A 22403-nucleotide genomic window follows, 5' to 3' on the forward strand; every position below is an offset into this window, starting at 1 on the left:
TTCCCAATGCTTCCTAAGCGAGTCTGATTGACTGAAGAGCTTCCTGAAGGTTTATTGCAACCTCGAAATTACTGTCCAACATAAGACTAGATAGGCCTATTTCGGAAAATGTGTCTATGATGCAATCAAAACAGCGAATAAAGTGCTCCAGCATCGTTTCAGTCGAATTTCAACGAGTTTTGACGTCCACACACAGTTGAAGTGGTTTATGCAACATTTTCGTGATTTCCCGACTCTTCGAATACGTTTCAAAGACTCTTCAAATCCAAGTCAAAGCGAAAAAATGTGTAGGAAATGTGCTGCCTATGATCGCATATCAGTCCCAAATTTGCTGGGTTTCCTATTCATATGGGACAGTTATGCGATCATGGGCAGTGTGTGTCCCGGGAATCCCGGAATTTTCGGGACGATGAAAAAAGTTATCCCGGTATTCGGGAAATCCCGAATTTTTCAAGATCCCGGGATTTTTGTCCCGGATATCCCGGTTTAGAACCTCTACTAGCCATGCCGCCAGCCAAGGAAGAGCAGTTAGGATGAGGAGCTAATGTTCCAACGACAAGAGCAAAGCTAAGTGGATTGTATTTCGGTATTGCTCTTGGTTCGCTTTGTGCGCGAACAAAACCAATGGGCTTCATTGTTCGTTCATACAGTTAGGGTAGGGCGGGGCAAGATGAGCACCCTTAGGATCACGATGAGTTTATTGAAAGTGAACACAATTTTTCAAACTACCTCTCAGTAGTTCTTTTCTATAACATGTTTTCTACCACCCATAAACATGTGAGGGTAAAAAACTCACAATAAGGATGATTTATTTGACTAAACAAAAAAGATGTTTTATGGTCAGTTCGAACATGCTGCGGGGCAAGACGAGCACCCCTACGGGGCAAGAAGAGCACTTCATTAAAAACCCAATATTTTAACTATAATTTGGCCATACAGTGATTTATATAGTAAATCTTGTTTATAGCTGTGGTATCACGCTCTAAAATAATCAGTTTTTTTTTTTCGATTATTAAAAAATGTGGTTTTATAATACTTTATACAAAATGACCCGAAAAACAATGAACGATTATTAAATGGCTTGTTTTTAGAAATTTACGCAACTAAATAGTTGCAGAGGATACGAAAACCTATGTTCGGCACTATTGAGCGGATTGCAATAAATTCTAAATATTTTCTATATTCCCATCAGGGGTGCCCATTAGGGAAATAACTAAAATAGAATAAATTTTAATGTTTGTTTTTAGAAAACATTTTTTAATGTTAGTTTAAATTAGAAATCCTCTACATAGAGATGAGCGGAAGTTACATACGTCGATTCGGCAACGCTGTTTGTTTTGTTTACAACAGCTGCCAACACTTGCTACAAAGCTAGATGTTCAAACTTTGTGCGTAACTTCGTTGTGGTTCAAGTTGTTTGGTTTACATTTTCTAATTATGGTAGATTTTTTTTCAAAATTTTCTTGAAATAGCGGAGCAATCGAAGAAATCTGAAATTCATTGCAAATGTGTTACGCTAATCATATCGGCAGAAGTGAAGCAAGAAGCAGCAATGGAATTTTTTTCGACAAGTGCAGCAACAAAAGTGTCGTCATAAGCATGAGCAGAATTAATATTTTTTATCTTTTTACTAAACATACATATGCCGCCAATATCTCGATATTAAAAATAAAATAATTTTAATTTATTTAGTTGCGATTGCAATACCGCTCAAACGACGCCTTCCTACGAACGATAAGCATGTTCATTTGGCTCACACTTTGACAGTTCTCTCTGCACGATTGGCTCACAATGGCCGCATCCGCAGATCTCTATAATGTAGGATTACTAGTTAAAATGCTTTGCAGTAAGCTAGTACTGTTGGCTGATAATCAAAATTATGGTAAAAATTTGATTGTGACACAAAAATCTTATTCTATTCTGTTGATTTCTTATAAGAAAATGCTAAAAATCCATGGTATTGACTAATTTGACGGTATTTATCAATGGGAAGCAACCAGCTGCGTTTTTGCTAGAGTGCCGGTAGAGGAGCTTTTCTGATAAATGCGGTAAACGCACGTATGTGGCAACCCTAATCCCACATAATTCATCTGACAGGAGCCAACATCTATCGTGTATCCACAATGGAATCCTTTGTGGATACACAAATGTTTACATACAGATGTTGGATTCTTAAAAATGGCGGCCTCGCACCTTGGTGGGTAAACGTGATAACAGTGTAAAGTAACGACGAAGGTTACGCTATGCGATCGTAGACAGTGCTCGTGTTCCACGTATTTTTCACATATACGGCGTCGCTGCCTGCACCTATCCACTCGGAAACATCATGCGCAGCACGGGTGAAAAATTCCAGTCAGAAAAAAAGAAGTAAACAGCTTGAAATTTGTATGGAGGTGTAATAAATTCTCTGTTACTGTAATGAATCCGGAAGAAACACATCGGTATAATGATTTTGTTTCTAATTTGCAACTTTTTGCCCCAGGGTACAAATCGTTGCGATGCGGTACAAGTGCAAGTTAGCGATTTGTCCACAGGGATGGGAACACTCACTTGGAAAGAGTTACATTCACTTGCTATTTTCTCAGCTCAGAAACGTGCAATCAAGAAACGATATATGGATGACTTTTTCCTTGTGGATTGGTCTAAAACTTTGCCGAATAAAGTAGGGGTCGCACACGAATCCCAAAGTCGTGACAGAGCTGTGAAAGCGACTCTCCACAAGGTGAGTGTAATTTACATTCACCTCGTGGAGACATGCCTTCGCAGCTCCCTCACGACTTTGGTATGCGTGTGCGACCCCTGATCCATTCGGCAAACTTTTAGACAAAACCACAAGGCAAAAGTCGTCCATACATTGTTTCTTGATTGCACGCTTCTGAACTGAGAAAACTGCAAGTGAGTGTAATTCTTTGCAAGTGAGTGTTCCCATCCTTGTTTGTCCATACAAGAAAAATGATTTTACTTTTAATGTGGTGGCGCCATCTCTGAGGAAAACAAGCTTTGATTTCTTACTATTCGTTTGTTAAGAAGTACCTTTTATTGGGTTCACAAACAGGATGAGCTTTGTTCTAACGGATTATAAAGTTGTTTGGACAAAATTCATCATAAAAGTAGTAAAACAGAGGGGTGCTCATCTTGCCCCGGTTGACCATCTTGCCCCGTCCTACCCTACATACAGACCCTCTGTCCAAATGCTCTCACGGACCTTTGTATTCTGATGTTAACAACTTATCAAACCCAAAGTAATAAAAAGAAATGTATGGACTGGTGCTCCTGAATGTAGAAGATCCCTTATAAAATCTACCATTATCTGTGTTTTAAAGAAGCAGTACGTATTGATACACTCATCTAGCTAGTATTTAGCTCACGTGTCAATGGGGCACGTGTTGTAGGATAGGCAAGCGCATTTGAAGAAAATAGTAAACGTCTAGGATAGGATACGACAACTAGTCAGCCCAAAAGAGACCAATTTGGGGACCAATAATCTTAGCAACGCGGAAAAACAAGACAGCAAGCTGTGAAATTAGACAGAGAAGTTGCAGGTGTCACATCCTATCCTAGGTAAACGTATCCATAAATGACGTAGCATTTTTGAGATTGTTGTCACATCTCTTTCCCGTTTTACTATTGCTAATGCATGATTTGCAGTGTACTTTTTTCTTTTTCCTAAAATGATACATCGTTTTTGGATGATCCCTAATGCAAAAACGTGGGGGTTATTACACCTGTACACTGTACTCTGCATTTGATGAACGACCAACGACATTAGCTGGAACAGTAAACGCAGGGTGCGCTTTAGAGATGATACCCATAGAGAAATTTATTTTTAGACCGAAAAATTAGGAACTGTGTGCAGACAAATGTCTCCCAAGTGCGGAACGAAGTGAACGCAGCATTCGGCAACGATGTGTCAAGAAAGTTTTCAATGATGTTTTCCTGTTCCAACATACAGATGGAATTAAATTTCGAAAGGTTTCTGTTTGTGGAAAGTTTTTTTTTTAGTGTCAAGTTATAAACATCAACCTTGCGTTTATGTTGATGATAATAGTTGACTATACGTTCCAACTGCCACCTGCTTTGCTTTTGCCAACACTAAGTGTTGTTTTATATGAATGAATTCATATGATATGAGCTGTCATATGGACAGCTGTTAAGATACAGTAAAACCTCCATGAGTCGATATTGAAGGGACCATCGACTCAAGGAAATATCGAGTAGTGGAACAAAAATCCTTTGGGAAGCTTTTTGGGGGGACCATCATAGTAACCCAGAAATTATTTTTCAGTATGGAAAAATTTACCTCCATGAGTCGATATCGAGTCAAGGAACATCGACTCATGGAGGTTCGACTGTATTCGTTTTTTGCATTTCCTAAAATGCAGTCCCCGACGACGTAAACAACTACTTCCATTCTACATGCTCGTTCGTCATCATTCACTAGATTAGGTAGTAATAGTTCTGAACGGAGTTCTATTTTTGCGTCAAACATTTCATCATTCACACGAGCATTCTTCTTATCTGTTTCTGGTTTTTGCGGCTACGCTTTTTCATTTTCGTAATGTGCGTTTTTGCGCTTAATCGAAACCGAAACCTGCGTGCAAACAGTCGGTATACCTACGATCTGTGATGGCAAGATCTTCTGCTCGTTTTGTCGCACGCGTTTCAAATCCGCTCGCAAATGTAACACACATTATGAATACCTTCGTAGCCAAAAATGTTTTCCTGCATGTTGAAATTTACGAGCGAAACACAAATTAACAGCAATACGTGAACCTATGATAATCACCGTATACAGTCACATAGGGTTCAATTAGTGGCATTAGTGGATCTGTATCGAATCATTTGAAGCTCGATCTGACCAGAATGGATAGTGCATGTAATTTTAGGCAGACGATTAGAAACATTGAAAATGAGCGCGGAAGCTTCATGCTCTCCTGCAGTCAAGTGGCGTACCTTGTAGCTGACGCCAATCGGGTGACGATCGACGACGACGACGGACCGCGTGACGGTTAGGAAACAAAAGACACAAATATACCAACACGGCATAGCGAGCATGTGGGGAAAATCGATACAGCGCAGAACAACTTGAGGATGCAAACGTACAACCCATCTATCGCATATTCTAACAATTTGGTGTATATGAACGCCGCCGTACCTATATCAAATGCTGGTTGGTCCTGCCGTGTCAATATTATTGATTAGGCTGAAATTACTTGCTAAAGTAAATTATTTACTCATTGTCTGACCCGATTGTTTGATAATAGCAACAGCCGAAGAAAGATACTTTGAATTCCTTGACATTCATACACAGTGGTTCTCGATTTGTTTGATTTTGCGGGCCACTAGAACAATTAATAATTAAGTGATTTAAAAATTGATTTTGCTTCACTCATTTGATTTTTTACCGGATTCTGAACTTTTGAATCAATCGAATCAAAATTAGCTTTATCGGAGTTATGACGGTGAAGTGTCTCAAAGTAGGCCCTGTCCAAATGCTCCAGTTTTTCTATCTGTATCTAATGTAGGGTAATTTGCCAATTGTTGCACGGCTAAAAATTCGCCAATTATTGCACACCCCATAAGAAAAGCATGGAGTGTGCAACAATAGGCGAGTTTTTAGCCGTGCAACAATAGGGCACGTTCGGTGTAGTACTAGATTTGTAGTAATGAGCTGAATTTTTGTATGGTGAGAAGGCCAATTCTCCGTTTCTGAAATGAAATGGTGCAAAAAGCGTGGGTATTATGATTCCTTGCCTAATTTGATGCTGTTTGAGCAAAACTTTGGATAACTATGTTGTTTATGTTGCAAGAAATGGAGAAAACAACGACACTGTTGTCCAAAGTTTTGCTCAAACAGCATCAAATTAGGCAAGGAATCATAATACCCACGCTTTTTGCACCATTTCATTGCAGAAACGGAGAATTGACCTTCTCACCATACTAAAATTCAGCTCATTACTACAAATCTAGTACTTCACCGATCTGTCCTATTGGCAAATTACCCTATTTCCTGTGATATTTAAGGTGGTGCAGAGGTAAACACGGTATCCAAATAGCAAACGATTACTGTAAAATAAAAATAAATATAATTATTGCATTGTTAATTTTTAATTTTCTTTTATCTCTTTTCATGTACCTCTTACCATTCGTCGCTGGATTACGCTGTTCTCGCCGCCTTGGTGTTCAACCCCCTTGCAGCCAGACAGCCCATACCAAGGAGGTGTATTCTTCTTAACCATACATTTTCCTACAGACTATCCATTCAAACCACCCAAAGTGGCTTTTACAACACGCATATATCACCCTAACATAAACAGTAATGGTTCGATTTGCCTCGACATCTTACGATCTCAATGGTCACCTGCATTAACTATATCGAAAGGTAAGTTGTTATTATTTATTAAATTTACATATTACAGTTTTAGATAAAACAGCTAGAAGTACTTGAGAGCCCATATAGCAGGGTGGCCACTCAACCGGGAATTCCGGGAAAACCGGGAATTACCCGGGAATCGCAAACAACCGGGAAAAACCGGGAAATTGCTTAGAACATAAACCACCCTTAAAATTGAAGGTCCAGGATAATAATTTCTATTACATCTACAGTATGACCCATAAAAAATGCGAAAGTTTTCGAAGACATTGCTCACGTGCTTCCAATCGATAAACTTTGCATTTTTCTATTGGATAATATAGTAAAGACACTAATTTGTTAACGGCATAGGAACATTTACTGATTAGAATCATAAACCTTTGAAAAAAGTAATGTTGAAGATAAGGATCTCAAAAACGTCCTCGCGCCAGAGGTGTTTTTTAAAGGTTGTAATTTTTGTCAAATTGCTCTCAATCACATTCAATTAAATTTTATTTCAAGAACAGCACTTTCATAGCTAGACAAGGTCTTCAGGCGATCGTTGGTGATTTAGACAGGTGAAAAAAAATTAAGTTATGTGACATTTACTGAAAACTAGAGTGTGCGACAAATAAACATTTTCAGAAAAACAAATGTATGAAGTATCAAACTCTTTTCAAGTACTACGTATTTGTGTCTATTATAAACGTAGGTTTATGAGCCTTCATTTGCAAGAAATTTTTTTGATTTTTTTTTTTCAAACAGGGTGAAGTTATTTATGGATCTATCTTATCTAAGGGTTTTGAAATATGCCACAATTTTGTTTTTGGTTCCTAAGCATCTGATATTGTTTTCAAAAAGTTTTTCAAAGGGCCGCGTTTTTAAGAGTACATATTTCTGCATGATTTACATGTATTTAAAAATTTCATTTTAATTCGTAAAGCTCCAAAAATTCGAGGAAACATTTATTTTTTCAGAAATTGATGGCAACTATTAGGTATCCCATATACGTAACCAATGAATATTTTGACACTTATTTGAGATATCCTGTATGACAATCACCTCCTTATTGTAGCCCTATCTAAAAAAACTGAATTCATAAGAGATTCCACAAACAGTTTTTACATTCCAGATTACCTTTACAAGTTTCTTCAAGAGATTTTTCGAATAATCTCCCAGGGATTGCTCCAGTAGATTCTTGAGAAATTTATTTGAGTTTTTTTTTCAAAAATTTCATTTGGCATTTCTATTAGAAATCTCTACCCTAACTTTAAATAGAGCATATCTAATATGTATAAAATTCCGAAAATAATTTCTTGAGAAATATTTTAAGTTTTTAAGACTAGAGAAAATATGGGCTTCTTACTAAGTGTTGCCTATATTGGATTTTGTTTTTCCACCAAAGATGCTCTAATAGCAGGGCTCATTCGCTTCTAATTTTTAGACATGATTTAGTTTTCGCTTTGTTCGAGATTTTACTAACGTTTTCTGAATTTTGAATGTTGATAACTTATGTGCAAAACTTCTGGTACAAAAAAATCGTATTCAAGTATTTTTATGTCATTTTGAGCGTTAAACAGTTCAAGCTTAAAGCATAAAACTGAACAGTTATGGTGTTATGTTGTTGGGGAATTTAAAAAATATATAAATGTAAAATTTACTAAAGCCGCCATAAATTGTCAATCTCCTAGAACGCGATCAATTGAGCCAAAAGTCTACTTCACTTGGGCTGTTTATGATGAATGATATTTTTTGACATTGTTAGACCTTTGACAATGGTGCGCTTCCAGTAAGGCTAAACTGTTTACAAAATCAGAAAAGTGAGAAAATAGCAATTCAGTGTTCCGATTTAACCATATAAATCAATTTCTAGAAAACCGGGAAAAAAATTTAGGTATCGGGAAAAACCGGGAAATAACCGGGAAATAACCGGGAATTTATTTTACCGAGTTGAGTTGCCACCCTGATATAGCCTACGCGAAAAGCGCGCAGGTATTCAGCACGACCATACAGAGGACGACGGGTTCGATTCCGGGTCGGTCGGCATAGACTATCTCTTGCTTGCCACACGATATACACCTCCAAAATAGTCGTTGGCAGAAGAGTCTCTCAGTTTAAGGGATTTTAATGAATTTTTGACACAAACTGCAAAAATTTCTCATCGATTAAGTTCCAATCCGCGCGGAGATGGATGTGAAAATTCCTCAGAAATAGGGGTCTCCAGTTAGTCTAGTGGTCAAGGCTATGGATCGCCAATCCGGAGACGGTGGGTTCGATTCCCGTTCCGGTCGGGAAAAAAATCTCGACTCCCTGGGCATAATGTATCATTGTACTTACCACTAGAGGTGGGCAAAACGGCTCACTTCAGTGATAGGATCCGAACCGGATTCATCACATTAGTGAACCGGATCTTTTGAGCAGATCAGCGGCTCAATTATGGAATGAACCAAATGGGATTGCTTGCTTCCAGTTTATTCTCTCACACACAGCAAGCGACATTCATTCTCTTGATCTGCTTTAACATACCCGCATTATCTCTCTCCCAGCGCCAGCACCACACAACATACTGGTTACTGCTGAAGAACCGAACGAAAGAAGTGATGATGTGCCTAGTTCGTGTTCGAGTTCGGGTTGTTCGGATCAGATCTGTCCGGACTACCGGTACTGCTCTCCCGCTTGAGCTGACAGCGAGAGATCGTGTGCGTTGTTTGCGGCTGCCGAGCGCCGGCCAGGATGAGGGAACTGGACCACCGCTGTTGGTTGTGTCAGCTTGGCGCGTTCCGTAGAGCTGTGTTTTGGAAATAAGCCAGAGCAAAACAAAGAGAACCTATTGGTTCTTTTAGGCTCTTTCTCAAAGAAGCATGTAAAGTACACCCTTAAATCAAACAACACAGCGCACGAGTAACTTTCACGCAGCGAGCGAAAAGGCAAAGGATTTTTCACTCATATTTGTGTACGACTGGATCAACACAAAAAAAAAAATGTGCTGATCCGGTGTTACACAAATCTGCGTGAAAATTCTTTTGTCTTTTCGGTCGCTGCGTGAAAGTTACTCGTTGCGCTGTGTACATCGAGTTCTGCGTGTAGTGGCCCGGCTCTCTCTGTAAAAGATCCACGGTTCACTCACTCACTTTACTGATACAAATCTTTTTAACGGGTCCGGATCAAGTGACCTTATGCCAAACGACTTTATGCCAAATGACACAGACCCGTCTCGCGCGGTTCTACCAACAGGTGGCATCGTGTTCATGAAAAAGACATCGAGCGAAAGTTTCAATAGGAGGCAATCAGTGAAGTACTAGATTGAAAGTAGTGAGCTGGATTTTTGTATGGTGAGATGATCAATTCTCCATTTCTGCAATGAAATGGTGCAAACAGCGTAGGTTATATGATTTATTGTCTAATTTTATGCTATTTGAGCAAAAGTTTGAATAACTGTGTTGTTCTATTATTTTTTCCTGCAACTTCAACAACAGACTTATCCAAACTTTTGCTCAAACAGCATCAAATAAGTCAATAAATCATATAACCCACGCTGTTCGCACCATTTCATTGCAGAAATGGAGAATAGGAGGCAATCAGTGAAGTACTAGATTGAAAGTAGTGAGCTGGATTTTTGTATGGCGAGATGATCAATTCTCCATTTCTGCAATGAAATGGTGCAAACAGCGTGAGTTATATGATTTATTGACTAATTTGATGCTGTTTGAGCAAAAGTTTGAATAACTGTGTTGCTGAAGTTGCAGGAAAAAATAATACAACAACACAGTTATTCAAACTTTTGCTCAAATAGCATCAAATTAGCCAATAAATCATATAACCTACGCTGTTTGCACCATTTCATTGCAGAAATGGAGAATTGATCATCTCACCATACAAAAATCCAGCTCACTACTTTCAATCTAGTACTTCACTGATTGCCTCCTATTGATCATCTCGCCATACAAAAATCCAGCTCACTACTTTTAACCTAGTACTTCACTGATTGCCTCCTATTGATTCCCTCTAAGAGTTACATTTGTTTGTGCTTTGACAGTGCCATTTGGCACAACCACAGATAACAGATGTTTATTAGCGTGGGTCATCGGAACCGATTTCTCAGATCAAAGCTTTTTTGGTTTCATTTCGCGTCCTGAGTATCTGTGCAAAATTTGAGCACGATCGGGTGCGTCTACATTTTGCGCATTGCAATTGAAATTTGTATGGGATTTTGTATGGGAAAACATACTTTTTTGACACGAATGTTGTTGTTTTTCGGATAACCAACCGAAATGGTATGTTAGACATACGTAATGCCTGAAGTTCATAGGCACAATATGTGTTGAAAAATGGACAAATTGAGTGGAAAAATTGCGAAAAAATCCACGTAGTTCTGGTGGGATTTGCACCCACGTCTCCCCAAGTTCGCTAGACAGGGCGCGTTAACCAACTCCGTCACAGAACAAGAATTCTGTGAAGTAGAAAGCCAACCTGAACCCAAAGCCCACCTCACCCCACATACAAGGAGAGGAGGAGAGGAAATCGTTCCGAGATTCCTTCTGGAACTCCTTTCGAAATTCTGTCAGGGATTTCTTCCAGGAATTCTAGGCGAAATTCCTCTCGGAGTTCCTTCTGAGATTTCTTCAGGAATCCTTTATGAGATCCTTCCAGGAATCCGACAAGAACTTCTTTCAGCACGGTTGCAAAAATTCCGAAGCTCCCAACGAACGTGAGTTTTTGTTTTTGTCTTTTCACCACACCGCTTCTGACGTTGAAGCCCCTGTCCTTCACGGAGGCAATTGAAAAGAGAATAAAAATTCTCTCGTCGCTCACACTGGGGAGACGGCGAGGTTCAAAAGCAACATTTTTCCTGCTTATGGGCGAGTCGCATTCATGCGGCCGGTGTTGACATGAAGCACCCATCAGCGCAGAACGTGTGTTGATGGTGGTGCAGTCATTACCTCCACAAAGTAGTTGAATTTTTCTGCGTTCACTTTCAAGTATCTCACAGCGGAGCTGAAAATGAATGTCAAAAGCATTCAGTTCAGCAGAAATTCATTCAATTGAATGAGATTTTTTCTACCCTGTCTTTCAGTATTCCTTCCAAAATTTCTTCGGGATTTTTCCTGGAGCTCCTTCTGGGATTCTTTCAGGAACTATTTCTATTTCTAAGCAATCCCTGCTTCAAGAAATCCTTCCGGGATTCCTACGGTAATTCCACCCGGAACTTCTTGCGGGATTCTTCTAAGAACCTCTTCCGGGATTCCTCCTGGATCTACTTCCAGGATTCTTTTAGAAACTTTTTCCGGTATTCCTTGGGGAGCTCCATCAAGGATTACTTCGGGTTTTTTTTCTGGGCTTCTGTCAAGAATTGCTTCTGAAATTTTTTCAGAAGCTCTGTCGTGGGTTTCTTTGTAAACCTCTTCCGCGATTCCTTTTGGAACTCTTGGTAATCTTGTAAGCAGTAATCCTAGAGGGATCTATAAGTTAATTTCTAGAGAAAATTCGGAAACTTCTGAAATAATCTCAGAATTTATTCCTCAAGCAAACCAGAAAATAATCTCTGGAGGAATTCCGTTAGTACTTTCTGATGGAATCCTGGTAAGAATCCTTGAAGGAATCCCACGCGAAACTTCTTCAGGAATCTCAGAAGAAACTGCTTGAAGAACTCCAGAGGAAGCTTCTGAAGGAATCATAAATAAATCCCTGGAAGAATTTCATCAAGAAGTCTCTGGGAATCCTTCAAGAAACAAGCTACCTCGGCTTGCAGTTAGGGCACTGCATGAAATTCTCTCCTTCTCTTTCACTCTAACAGAAATTGTGTAAACAACAAGGCAACGAAACGCCAAAATTCCATACAAAATCAAAACAGTGCAGTGGCCTATTGCTCAACAGTCATCACTAGTAATCCTACATTATAGAGATCTGCGGAGGCGGCCATTGTGAGCCAATCGTGCAGAGAGAACTGTCAAAGTGTGAGCCAAATGAACATGCTTATCGTTCGTAGGAAGGCGTCGTTCGAACGTTATTGCAATCGGAACTAAATAAATTAAAATTATTTATTTTTAATATCGAGATATTGGCGGCATATGTATGTGATTAGCGTAACACTTTTGCAATGAATTTCAGATTTCTTCGCTATTTCAACAAAATTTTGAAAAAAAAATTCTACCATAATTAGAAAATGTAAACAAAACAACTTGAACCACAACGAAGTCACGCACAAAGTTTAAACATCTAGCTTTGTAGCAAGTGTTGGCAGCTGTTGTAAACAAAACAAGCAGCGTTGCCGAATCGATGTATGTAACTTCCGCTCATCTCTATGTAGAGGATTTCTAGTCATCACCGAAACGTTAACGTCAGGAATACTCTATTACTGAATGGTTGTTCTTCATATTATGTCATTATGATAAGCGCATTATGCCTAAAGAATTATTCCCTATCTGAATATGATCTTGCAGAATAGCTGAACGTTTACCGTCTCAACTACATAGGGGAAATTGCATATTCTCGGCCGTTTTGTTCTCTTCGTCTTGAGGGGGTTTTTGAAACCTATTGAACTCAGAGTTGGCCTCAAATCCTTCCCAACCAATGCGAATGGGGCACGTTCGGTGTAGTACTAGATTTGTAGTAATGAGCTGAATTTTAGTATGGTGAGAAGGCCAATTCTCCGTTTCTGCAATGAAATGGTGCAAAAAGCGTGGGTATTATGATTCCTTGCCTAATTTTATGCTGTTTGAGCAAAACTTTGGATAACTATGTTGTTTATGTTGCAAGAAATGGAGAAAACAACAACACTGTTTTCCAAAGTTTTGCTCAAACAGCATCAAATTAGGCAAGGATTCATAATACCCACGCCTTTTGCACCATTTCTTTGCAGAAATGGAGAATTGACCTTCTCACCATACTAAAATTCAGCTCATTACTACAAATCTAGTACTTCATCGATCTGTCCTATTATATGGCCAAGTTTCAGGCAATTTGGCTGACAAAAACCTTTGGCTGACGAAGAGAACAAACCTGCCGATAATACCCATTGTCACCCTATATGAGTCCCAATATGTGTAGAAGCTTCCAGTGCATTCACTTCCTGTAATACATGACAACGTTGACTTACCTTCTCTGTTTGCTGTTATTTCATTCCAGTGTTGTTATCAATTTGCTCTCTGCTATGTGATCCAAATCCAGACGACCCCCTCGTACCAGAGATCGCTAGAATATACAAAACCGATCGAGAAAAATACAATGAACTGGCGCGGGAGTGGACAAGAAAGTATGCTATGTGATGCGTTCCAGAAAATAACCTAGAAATCAACAAAAACAACCACAACCAGAGAACCAACAATAACCACAACAAAAACAACAAAAATCAACAACAGCAACCAATTGTATCTGAATTGCTACTCGTACTACTTCTTCTACTGTTGCTCCAACCTACGCCACTCATCACTCGTAGGATGATTTCTGATGATGATGTCGATAATGCCGGAAAAGGAGGTGGCCACGGCGACGTTTTCGGTTGCAGCGACAGCAGCAGTGTGACTCCCCAACAACAGCAACAACAACGTTCTTCTACCAACAAAAGCAACACCTTGCGGCAGAGTTTTCGCCACCGATTCCTTTTCTCCGTTCGTCGTCCTTGTCGTACTCGTCTTCGTCGTCGTGGTAATGAATGTCGTCAGCAGTGGCTAGCCCGTGGACGACCGCAAGACCGTAGAGATGAGCTACAGCAAATACAACAAATTGCAAACAATACGTTTAACATTATTTATTAATGCATACCAACAGAAAACAGAAACAAAACCACAATGTCTCAAGATAATCAGCTGGATATAACAGGAAGCTAGGCAAAAAAATCAAGATCAAGTTCAAGAACCCACTACTGCAGAAGGAAGCTGAAAAACAACAACACACGAGAACAGTAAATAAATCTATTGATTACTCTTAAACAAACATTACCCTTGAACGGAGCAGATCGTTGCGACGACGATAGACGTGCGCGCGTTTTTGTTTTTTGGACAATTCCTCTGAAAACAGTTTTTCTAACTATGAGTTTTACACTATTCGAAAGCATATTGCAAATTGGCTGGACCGCGCCCTACACTTTTGTTTCCTTTCCTTCATTTTGGTTTAGTGTTGTCCATTTCGTTTTTAGTTATTTACGAAAAAAATATGAAATACTTAGTAAAATTGAATTGCTATGCATTAGTTTATCATTTTTTTTTACTTTCGAAACAATTTGAAAGAATCGAAAGACAGAGAAGTTCTAAGGACGTTTCTCAAGAAAATCATTATTTTTTGGTTCGAAAAAAACTGTCGTTTCCTGTATGTATCGATTATACTTTTTTATACAAACTAATTGGTTGCAAGTCTTTTCTCTGTGAGCAGAAAAGTAAATGAAAGAATCATGCTAAATAATCGGAGGATCATGAACTCTCTCATGATCAGCAAATAAAATCAGCATAGTAAATGAAACTGAAATATACCCATAATGGTGAATAATTTATTATTTTATGTTTTGCTTAGAGAACTACGTGTCGTAACTTTAGAGGAACAGGAAAATAAACTGAAAATGATGGAAATGAAAATTCTTTCGCAAGTGTTGAATTTTGGACGGGGAGATTGAGATGCCGAAATGAGCGGAGGAGATTCGTGAGAAGAAATAACTCAAAACATACTGTAAGCACTGCATATTACACTAAAGTGGAAGCAAATCGTTCAAAGATTCGACGAAATACAGAAAGAGCAGCAGGATAAAAACAAAAAAAAAAACTTTAATTATTTTTATTAGTCTTTTTAATTAGATTAATTATTAATATTACTGCTATCCTAATACTAAACATATAGAAACCAACACTGGAAGTAATGCGAAGCAAAAGTAAAAGAATGATACAAACCCATATGTCCTGTGAGTGTGTTCGTATATGCGTGTTTTCTTATTTCTCGACTATAATTCTGTCTACGTTCAGCGTTGAAACTTTGTGATCTACCACTACACTGACGGGAAGACTTTGCTTTTTTATTGTATTAGTGTCCGTTCGCTAGTATCTATCCATGTGCTGTGCAACCAGTTGTCAGATGATTCAACATTGTCTGAGTTCGAACTTGTCCTGTTCAACACTTTTGTAATAAATTGTCACGAATCTTTATGTGCTCGTTTACTGCATCATCTCCGTTATCATTTTTAGATTTTGGTGAGTTTTCTGGACAGTTTTCCTAATACAAACTGTCTTCTTTTTGCAGTACTGAAAAAAAATCAAAACAAGCAGATATCAGTTCTCTCAGCTTCAAGGTCGTTAAACTATTTTTCTGGTTCTGGTACACAAAGCCTAATATTGAACAAAAATGTTTGGTAAAGTTGTTTACTAATATTAACAAACTAAACATGTTAGTCTAGTCTAAACATACACAGCCATCGCTTGGAAGAATTCTGGAATGTTATAGAATCGACTACTTATAGCACTTTTCTTGTCATTATCAGTACTTACAATGCATTTTGGAAGATACATTACAAGTATTAAAGCGACCAGGCCTATTCTGCAGCGTCATTGAAAACAATATGACGCAATCAGTGAAGTAGTAGATTGAAAGTAGTGAGCTGGATTTTTGTATGGTGAGATGATCAATGGGGCACGTTCGGTGTAGTACTAGATTTGTAGTAATGAGCTGAATTTTAGTATGGTGAGAAGGTCAACTCTCCGTTTCTGCAATGAAATGGTGCAAAACGCGTGGGTATTATGATTCCTTGCCTAATTTGATGCTGTTTGAGCAAAACTTTGGATAACAGTTATTGTTTATGTTGCAAGAAATGGAAAAAACAACAACACTGTTGCCCAAACTTTTGCTCAAACAGCATCAAATTAGGCAAGGAATCATAATACCCACGCTTTTTGCACCATTTCATTGCAGAAACGGAGAACTGACCTTCTCACCATACTAAGATTCAGCTCATTACTACAAATCTAGTACTTCACCGATCTGTCCTATTCTCCATTTCTGCAATGAAATGGTGCAAACAGCGTGGGTTATGAGATTTCTTGCCTAATTTGATGCTGTTTGAGCAAAAGTTTGGGTAACTGTATTGTTGTAGTTGCAAGAAACAAATAATACAACAACACAGTTCGCCCGACACGAATGCCCACTTTTGGGTAAAATGTCGTAAATAAATTATAATAATAATAACAACAACACAGTTACCCAAACTTTTGCTCAAATAGCATCAAATGGGGAACGTTCGGTGCAGTACTAGATTTGTAGTAATGAGCTGCATTTTAGTATGGCGAGAAGGTCAATACTCCGTTTCTGCAATGAAATGGTGCAAACAGCGTGGGTATTATGATTCCTTGCCTAATTTGATGCTGTTTGAGCAAAACTTTGGATAACTATGTTGTTTGGAAATGGAGGAAACAACAACACTGTTGCTCAAAGTTTTGCTCAAACAGCATCAAATTAGCCAAGGAACCATAATACCCACGCTTTTCGCACCATTTCACTGAATTGAATTGATCTTCTCACCATACTAAAATTCAGCTCATTACTACAATTCTAGTACTTCACCGATCTGTCCTGTTAGACAAGAAATCATATAACCCACGCTGTTTGCTCCATTTCTTTGCAGAAATGGAGAAATGATCATCTCATCATACAGAAATCCAGCTCACTACTTTCAATCTAGTACTTCACTGATTGCGTCCTGTAGGACAGATCGGTGAAGTACTAGATTTGTAGTAATGAGCTGAATTTTAGTATGGTGAGAAGGTTAATTCTCCGTTTCTGCAATAAAATGGTGCAGAAAAACGTGGGTATTATGATTCCTTGCCTAATTTGATGCTCTCTGAGCAAAACTTTGAGCAACAGTGTTGTTGTTTTTTCCATTTCTTGCAACATAAACAACATAGTTATCCAAAGTTTTGCTCAAACAGCATCAAATAAGGCAAGGAGTCATAATACCCACGCTTTCGTGCCCTATTTCTACAACAAATTTGTGCTTCTGAATATTAGGGTTTTCGAATCTCTTAAAATATTAGGCCTAATTTTTTTTTCACTTTTATGGCGAGTAACTGGGTATGTATGGCTAGTAAGGCTTGATATGTAAGGATCGCCAACGGTAAGTGCAGATTTTCTACTGTTGCATAGAATGCAGTCATGTATGCAGAGTAACAATATATTGAATGTGTGGTAAGTATGCATAACTCTAAGTTAACCTTCCGTAACTCGCGCGGTTGACTATCTGCGTCGGCACCACGCTAATGCTGAGTACAAAAAGCGAGATTTTTTCAACGTGTTGTACATAATACAACAGCGCGATCGCTCGAGGGTTAACCAGTGGTGGAATTACTCTCCTCATGAAGCAATTCGCGAGTGTAAAGCCAACACAAGGCTTACTCACGATTCCGAGAGTAAACAGTGTGTGAGTTTATTCGCACCCGCCTGCTTCGTGAGTAAGAAGCAAAACAAAAACAGAAACACTCATGAGCTTTTATTTGTGAAAAACTAGTGGAGGTGCGGAAAGTGCATTTTGTTGTGGTTTTAATAGCAAATCCAGTGATTATCCAACATAAACTAATGCTTTATGCTTCATTGTTCCTAAAAAGCAGCACTGTCAGTCGTTAAAATGCGTTTTTCGTCAAAATGCAAAAAAAACTCACGAAACTTCGCGATTCACATGCGAGTGCTTGCCAGCTTCGTTTACTCACGAATAAAGAAGTGCGAGTATTCTCGGGCCCTTGTTGTTCACGAGTATGTTTGTTTTGGTTTGTGTCTGCTCAGCTGCAATCTTCATCATTTTCCATCCCTGAGGTTAAAAGCTCGACGCGTATTTGGAAAAACTTATGGCGCTGGCTATTGAATATTAGACTGGGGCAAATACAAAAATGTCGACAAATTCCAAACAGGCACCCTCTGGAATCGTGCCTTTAGAAGAGAAGAGCAATCTGTGTGAAAATTTCAGCTCAATCGGTTTAAAACTGAGCTGGCGCAAATGAGTTGAAGGTTTGTATGGGAATGGGATCTTCAGTCCAAATATATGGGAAATTCGATGTCCTTCAGTCTCTCATTCAGCATACCGGTTTGAAGAGTTTTATTTGGCTCATAATTTGAAAAAAAAAATAGTAGTTGATACCCTAAGAAACAACTTTGTAAAAGATCATACCATGACAAAACGTAATTTAGTCGCGGTTTCAGATAACGAAAGCAGGATGAGGACATCTGCCCCCGTTTTCTCTCGTTAGTTACATGCAGCACTTGTTTGCTGTTCGAAACTTGCACGCTACATCATAGATGGCTATGTTGCCCTTCATCTAAATTGCTAACGCACATTAGCGGGAATCAAGACAATGAAGAATGAAGCGTGCGTTCGATCGACCACAGTAGTGGCACAGAGAACAGACATCCAAGTCCATTTCCGAAACTGTGTAAGGAATTTTACGGCCATTTGAAATCGGCAACACAAGTGGCAACATCGTGGCGCTGCAATCGGTTAATTTCCCATACTAATTTAATTCACCACTTGAAATGTTTCAATAGGACAGATCGGTGTAGTACTAGATTTGTAGTAATGAGCTGAATTTTAGTATGGTGAGAAGGTCAATTCTCCGTTTCTGCAATGAAATGGTGCAAAAAGCGTGGGTATTATGATTCCTTGCCTAATGTGATGCTGATTGAGCAAAACTTTGGGCAACAGTGTTGTTGTTTTCTCCATTTCTTGCAACATAAACAACATAGTTATCCAAAAATTTTACGTGGTTTATGAACGGTCCCTTACTGAGAAGCAAACTATAGCTATATAACAAACAGACGTATCACTTGGAACAAAATGCGATAAAAATCATCGTCACGCAAACATAATCGCCCAGTGCTAATGTGGTACAAGCAGGGCCGGATCTAAGGGGTGGCCGGGGGGGGGCGGGCCCCGGGCCCCCACATTTTAGGGGCCCCCACAAAAACCTTTTTTGGTTGGTAACATAAACTTAATTTTTCAAATTGCTCAAGTACTGTTCGAAAATAAGGGAAAACATTTTTGGTCATCTCTCAGAAGGGCCTCCACATCCGCTCGGGCCCCGGGCCCCCATAATCCTTAATCCGGGCCTGGGTACAAGAACCCACTGAGTAGATGGCGGTGGTGAGCAAACGTCAAACAGGAGCAAAAACGATGCGAGCGATTTGCGAACTATGGAATACAGGTACAGGGCCCATATAGCCGAGGCGGTAAACGCACGGGTATTCAGCATGACCATGCTGAGGGTGACGGGTTCGATTCCCGGTCGGTCCAGGATCTTTTCGTAAAGGAAATTTCCTTGACTTCCTTGGGCATAGAGTATCTTCGTGCCTGCCACACGATATACGCATGCAAAATGGTCATTGCCAGAGGAAACTCTCAGTTAATAACTGTGGAAGTGCTCATAGAACACTAAGCTAAGAAGCAGGCTTTGTCCCAGTGAGGACGTTACGCCAACAAGAAGAGGAGGAGGAATACAGGTACTCTTCGATATAACGTACAAAAAACTTTTCTCTTTGTACGTTATATCGAAGTGTACGTTATATCGAAGCAGACATTTTTTATATTTTTTATGCTAGTATTTATGTGTTCGACGTGAAATCAACCCCAAATAATGATTTCGGTGAAATTCACAAAAACAATAATGAAAAACATGGGTTTTCACGAAAAACTCATTTCGTTTTTTGTGCTTCGATATAACGTACATTTTGCTTTGATATAACGTACACAAAATTTTTCCCCAAATTGCGCTAATTTTGGGTAACAAGGCTTATGCTGCAACACAGCATTGATTTGAGTGATTTCATAGATTATCTGGTGGTTATTACTGGAAAATATAAAATTTTTCAATGTTGTACGTTATATCGAAGCAAAATGTACGTTATATCGAATTCGCTATATCGAGGGTACGCTATATCGAGGGTACGTTATATCGAAGAATACCTATATTTGAGTAATCCGTTAAAAAGGGAAACGATGGGAAGTGAGTAAGACGTCTGTTTGTCTGTGGTTATATACTGTATAACATGTAAGGGAGGCACGGTAAAGGCTGGGTATGCTGCGCAATTCAGATCCCATTGTGATCCACTAGCCTCTGCCCAGCATCTCCTATCCCTACCTAATCGTGGTACCGGGAAGGGAAGGGGGGTTTGCTTCGGTAAACCTAAGCGTCTGTTCTCCAGGAGAAGCGGCTCACAACAGCGTCTGATCCCCTTGTTAGGGGCGGGTGATCAACGTCCGAGTGCCAGGGAAGGACTCTAAGCTCAACCGTGCACTATGGTCCTCCGGAAAGTAGGGGGTTGGTGTCAGGCCCTACGAGGCAGCCGTAAAAAACCATTGTAACGGAAAATCAGCAACAGAATAATACGAACCGAGACCAACGGCAACGACCCCAGCGAAAAAAAAGGACTTGCGATTGGAAACTCGGTACGTGGAACTGCCGATCTCTCAACTCCATTGAGTGCACCCGCATTCTCGCCGATCTACTGAAGGACCGCGGGTTCGGCATCGTAGCGCTGCAGGAGGTGTGTTGGACAGGATCCATGGTGCGACATTTAGAGGTAAGCATACCATCTACCAGAGCTGCGGCAACACACGCGAGCTGGGAGCAGCTTTCATCGTGATGGGTGATATGCAGAGGTGCGTGATCTTCTTCTTCTTCTTTATGGCTCGACGTCTCCAATGGGACTTGGCCTGCCTCGCTTCAACTTAGTGGGTTCTTTGAGCACTTCCACAGTTATTAATTGAAGGGCTTTCTTTGCCTGCCATTGCATGAATTAGTATATTGTGAGGCAAGTGCAATGATACACTATGCCCAGGGAGTCGAGAAAATTTTCCCGACCGGAACGAGAATCGAACCCACCGTCGCCGGATTGGCGATCCATAGCCTTAACCACTAGGCTAACTGGAGACCCAGGCGCGTGATCGGTTGGTGGCCGATCAACGAAAGAATGTGCAGGTTGAGGATCAAGGCCCGTTCTTCAACTTCAGCATAATAAACGTGCACAGCCCTCACTCCGGAAGCACTGATGATGACAAGGACCCATTTTACGCGCAGCTCGAACGCGAGTACGATCGCTGCCCAAGCCACGACGTCAAGATCATCATAGGAGATTTAAACGCTCAGGTAGACCAGGAGGAAGAATTCAGACAGACGATTGGTAAGTTCAGCGACCACCACGAACGAAAACGGCCACGACTCATTGATTTCGCCGCCTCCAAAAATATGGCCATACGTAGCACCTTTTTCCAACAAAGCCTCCCTGGAGATGACCACAGCAGACGGAATCTCAAATCGACCACGTTCTGATTGACGGACGGCACTTATCCGACATTATCGTGGCGCCAACATCGACTCCGACCACTATCTGGTAAAACCATAGACTAACTGTCTGCGCTGTCGTGGTAAAACTGCGTCCAAAACTCTCCGTCATCAACAATGCACGGTACCGGCGACTGCCACGGTACAACCTAGAGCGACTGAAACAAACAGATGTCGCCTCAGCATACGCGCAGAATCTCGAGGCCGCGTTGCCAGACGAGGGCGAGCTCGACGAGGCCTCTCATCTAGAGGACTGCTGGAGAACAGTGAAAGCAGTCATCAACGACACAGCCGAGAGCACCATCGGGTACGTGGAACGGAATAGACGGAACGAATGGTTCGATGAAGAATGCAGAGCGGTTTTGGAGGAGAAGAACGCAGCAAGGGACCCGACAGAACGTGGAACGTTACAAACAGAAGCGGAAACAGCAGACCCGCCTCTTTCGGGAGAAAAAGCGCCGCCTGGAAGAAACGGAGTGCCAAGAATTGGAACTGTTGTGTCGTTCCCAAGAAACACGGAAGTTTTATCAGAAGCTCAACGCATCCCGCAACGGCTTCGTGCCGCGAGCCGAAATATGCAGGGATAAAGCGGAGGCCTCTTGACGGACGGACGTAAATTGATCGAATGGTGGAAGCAGCACTTCGATCAGCACCTGAATGGCGTGGAGAACGTAGACACGGGAGACCACGGCAACGGAGGAAGCGACGACGCCAGTGCAGCGGAGAGAAGTTAAGGATGCCATCCACCAGCTCAA

The 22403-nt window shown here is 40.3% G+C and overlaps 1 protein-coding gene across 3 annotated transcripts in view; it reads left to right on the forward strand.

Annotated features, from left to right (window-relative positions):
• The window catches only part of LOC109432360 (ubiquitin-conjugating enzyme E2-17 kDa), a 47190-nt gene extending 31936 nt beyond the window's left edge, over positions 1 to 15254 (forward strand). For all 3 annotated transcript variants that reach the window (XM_062845467.1, XM_062845468.1, XM_062845466.1), the window contains exons 5-6: positions 6199 to 6382; positions 13478 to 15254. In XM_062845467.1, coding sequence (XP_062701451.1) covers positions 6199 to 6382; positions 13478 to 13617 — 324 coding nt within the window. In that variant the 3' untranslated portion in view covers positions 13618 to 15254. The remainder of the gene's footprint in view (positions 1 to 6198; positions 6383 to 13477) is intronic.
• The last annotated feature ends 7149 nt before the right edge of the window (positions 15255 to 22403 follow it).

The sequence above is a fragment of the Aedes albopictus genome, chromosome 1 (genome assembly GCF_035046485.1).
Source record: "Aedes albopictus strain Foshan chromosome 1, AalbF5, whole genome shotgun sequence".
NCBI classification, from domain to species: Eukaryota; Metazoa; Arthropoda; class Insecta; order Diptera; family Culicidae; genus Aedes; species Aedes albopictus.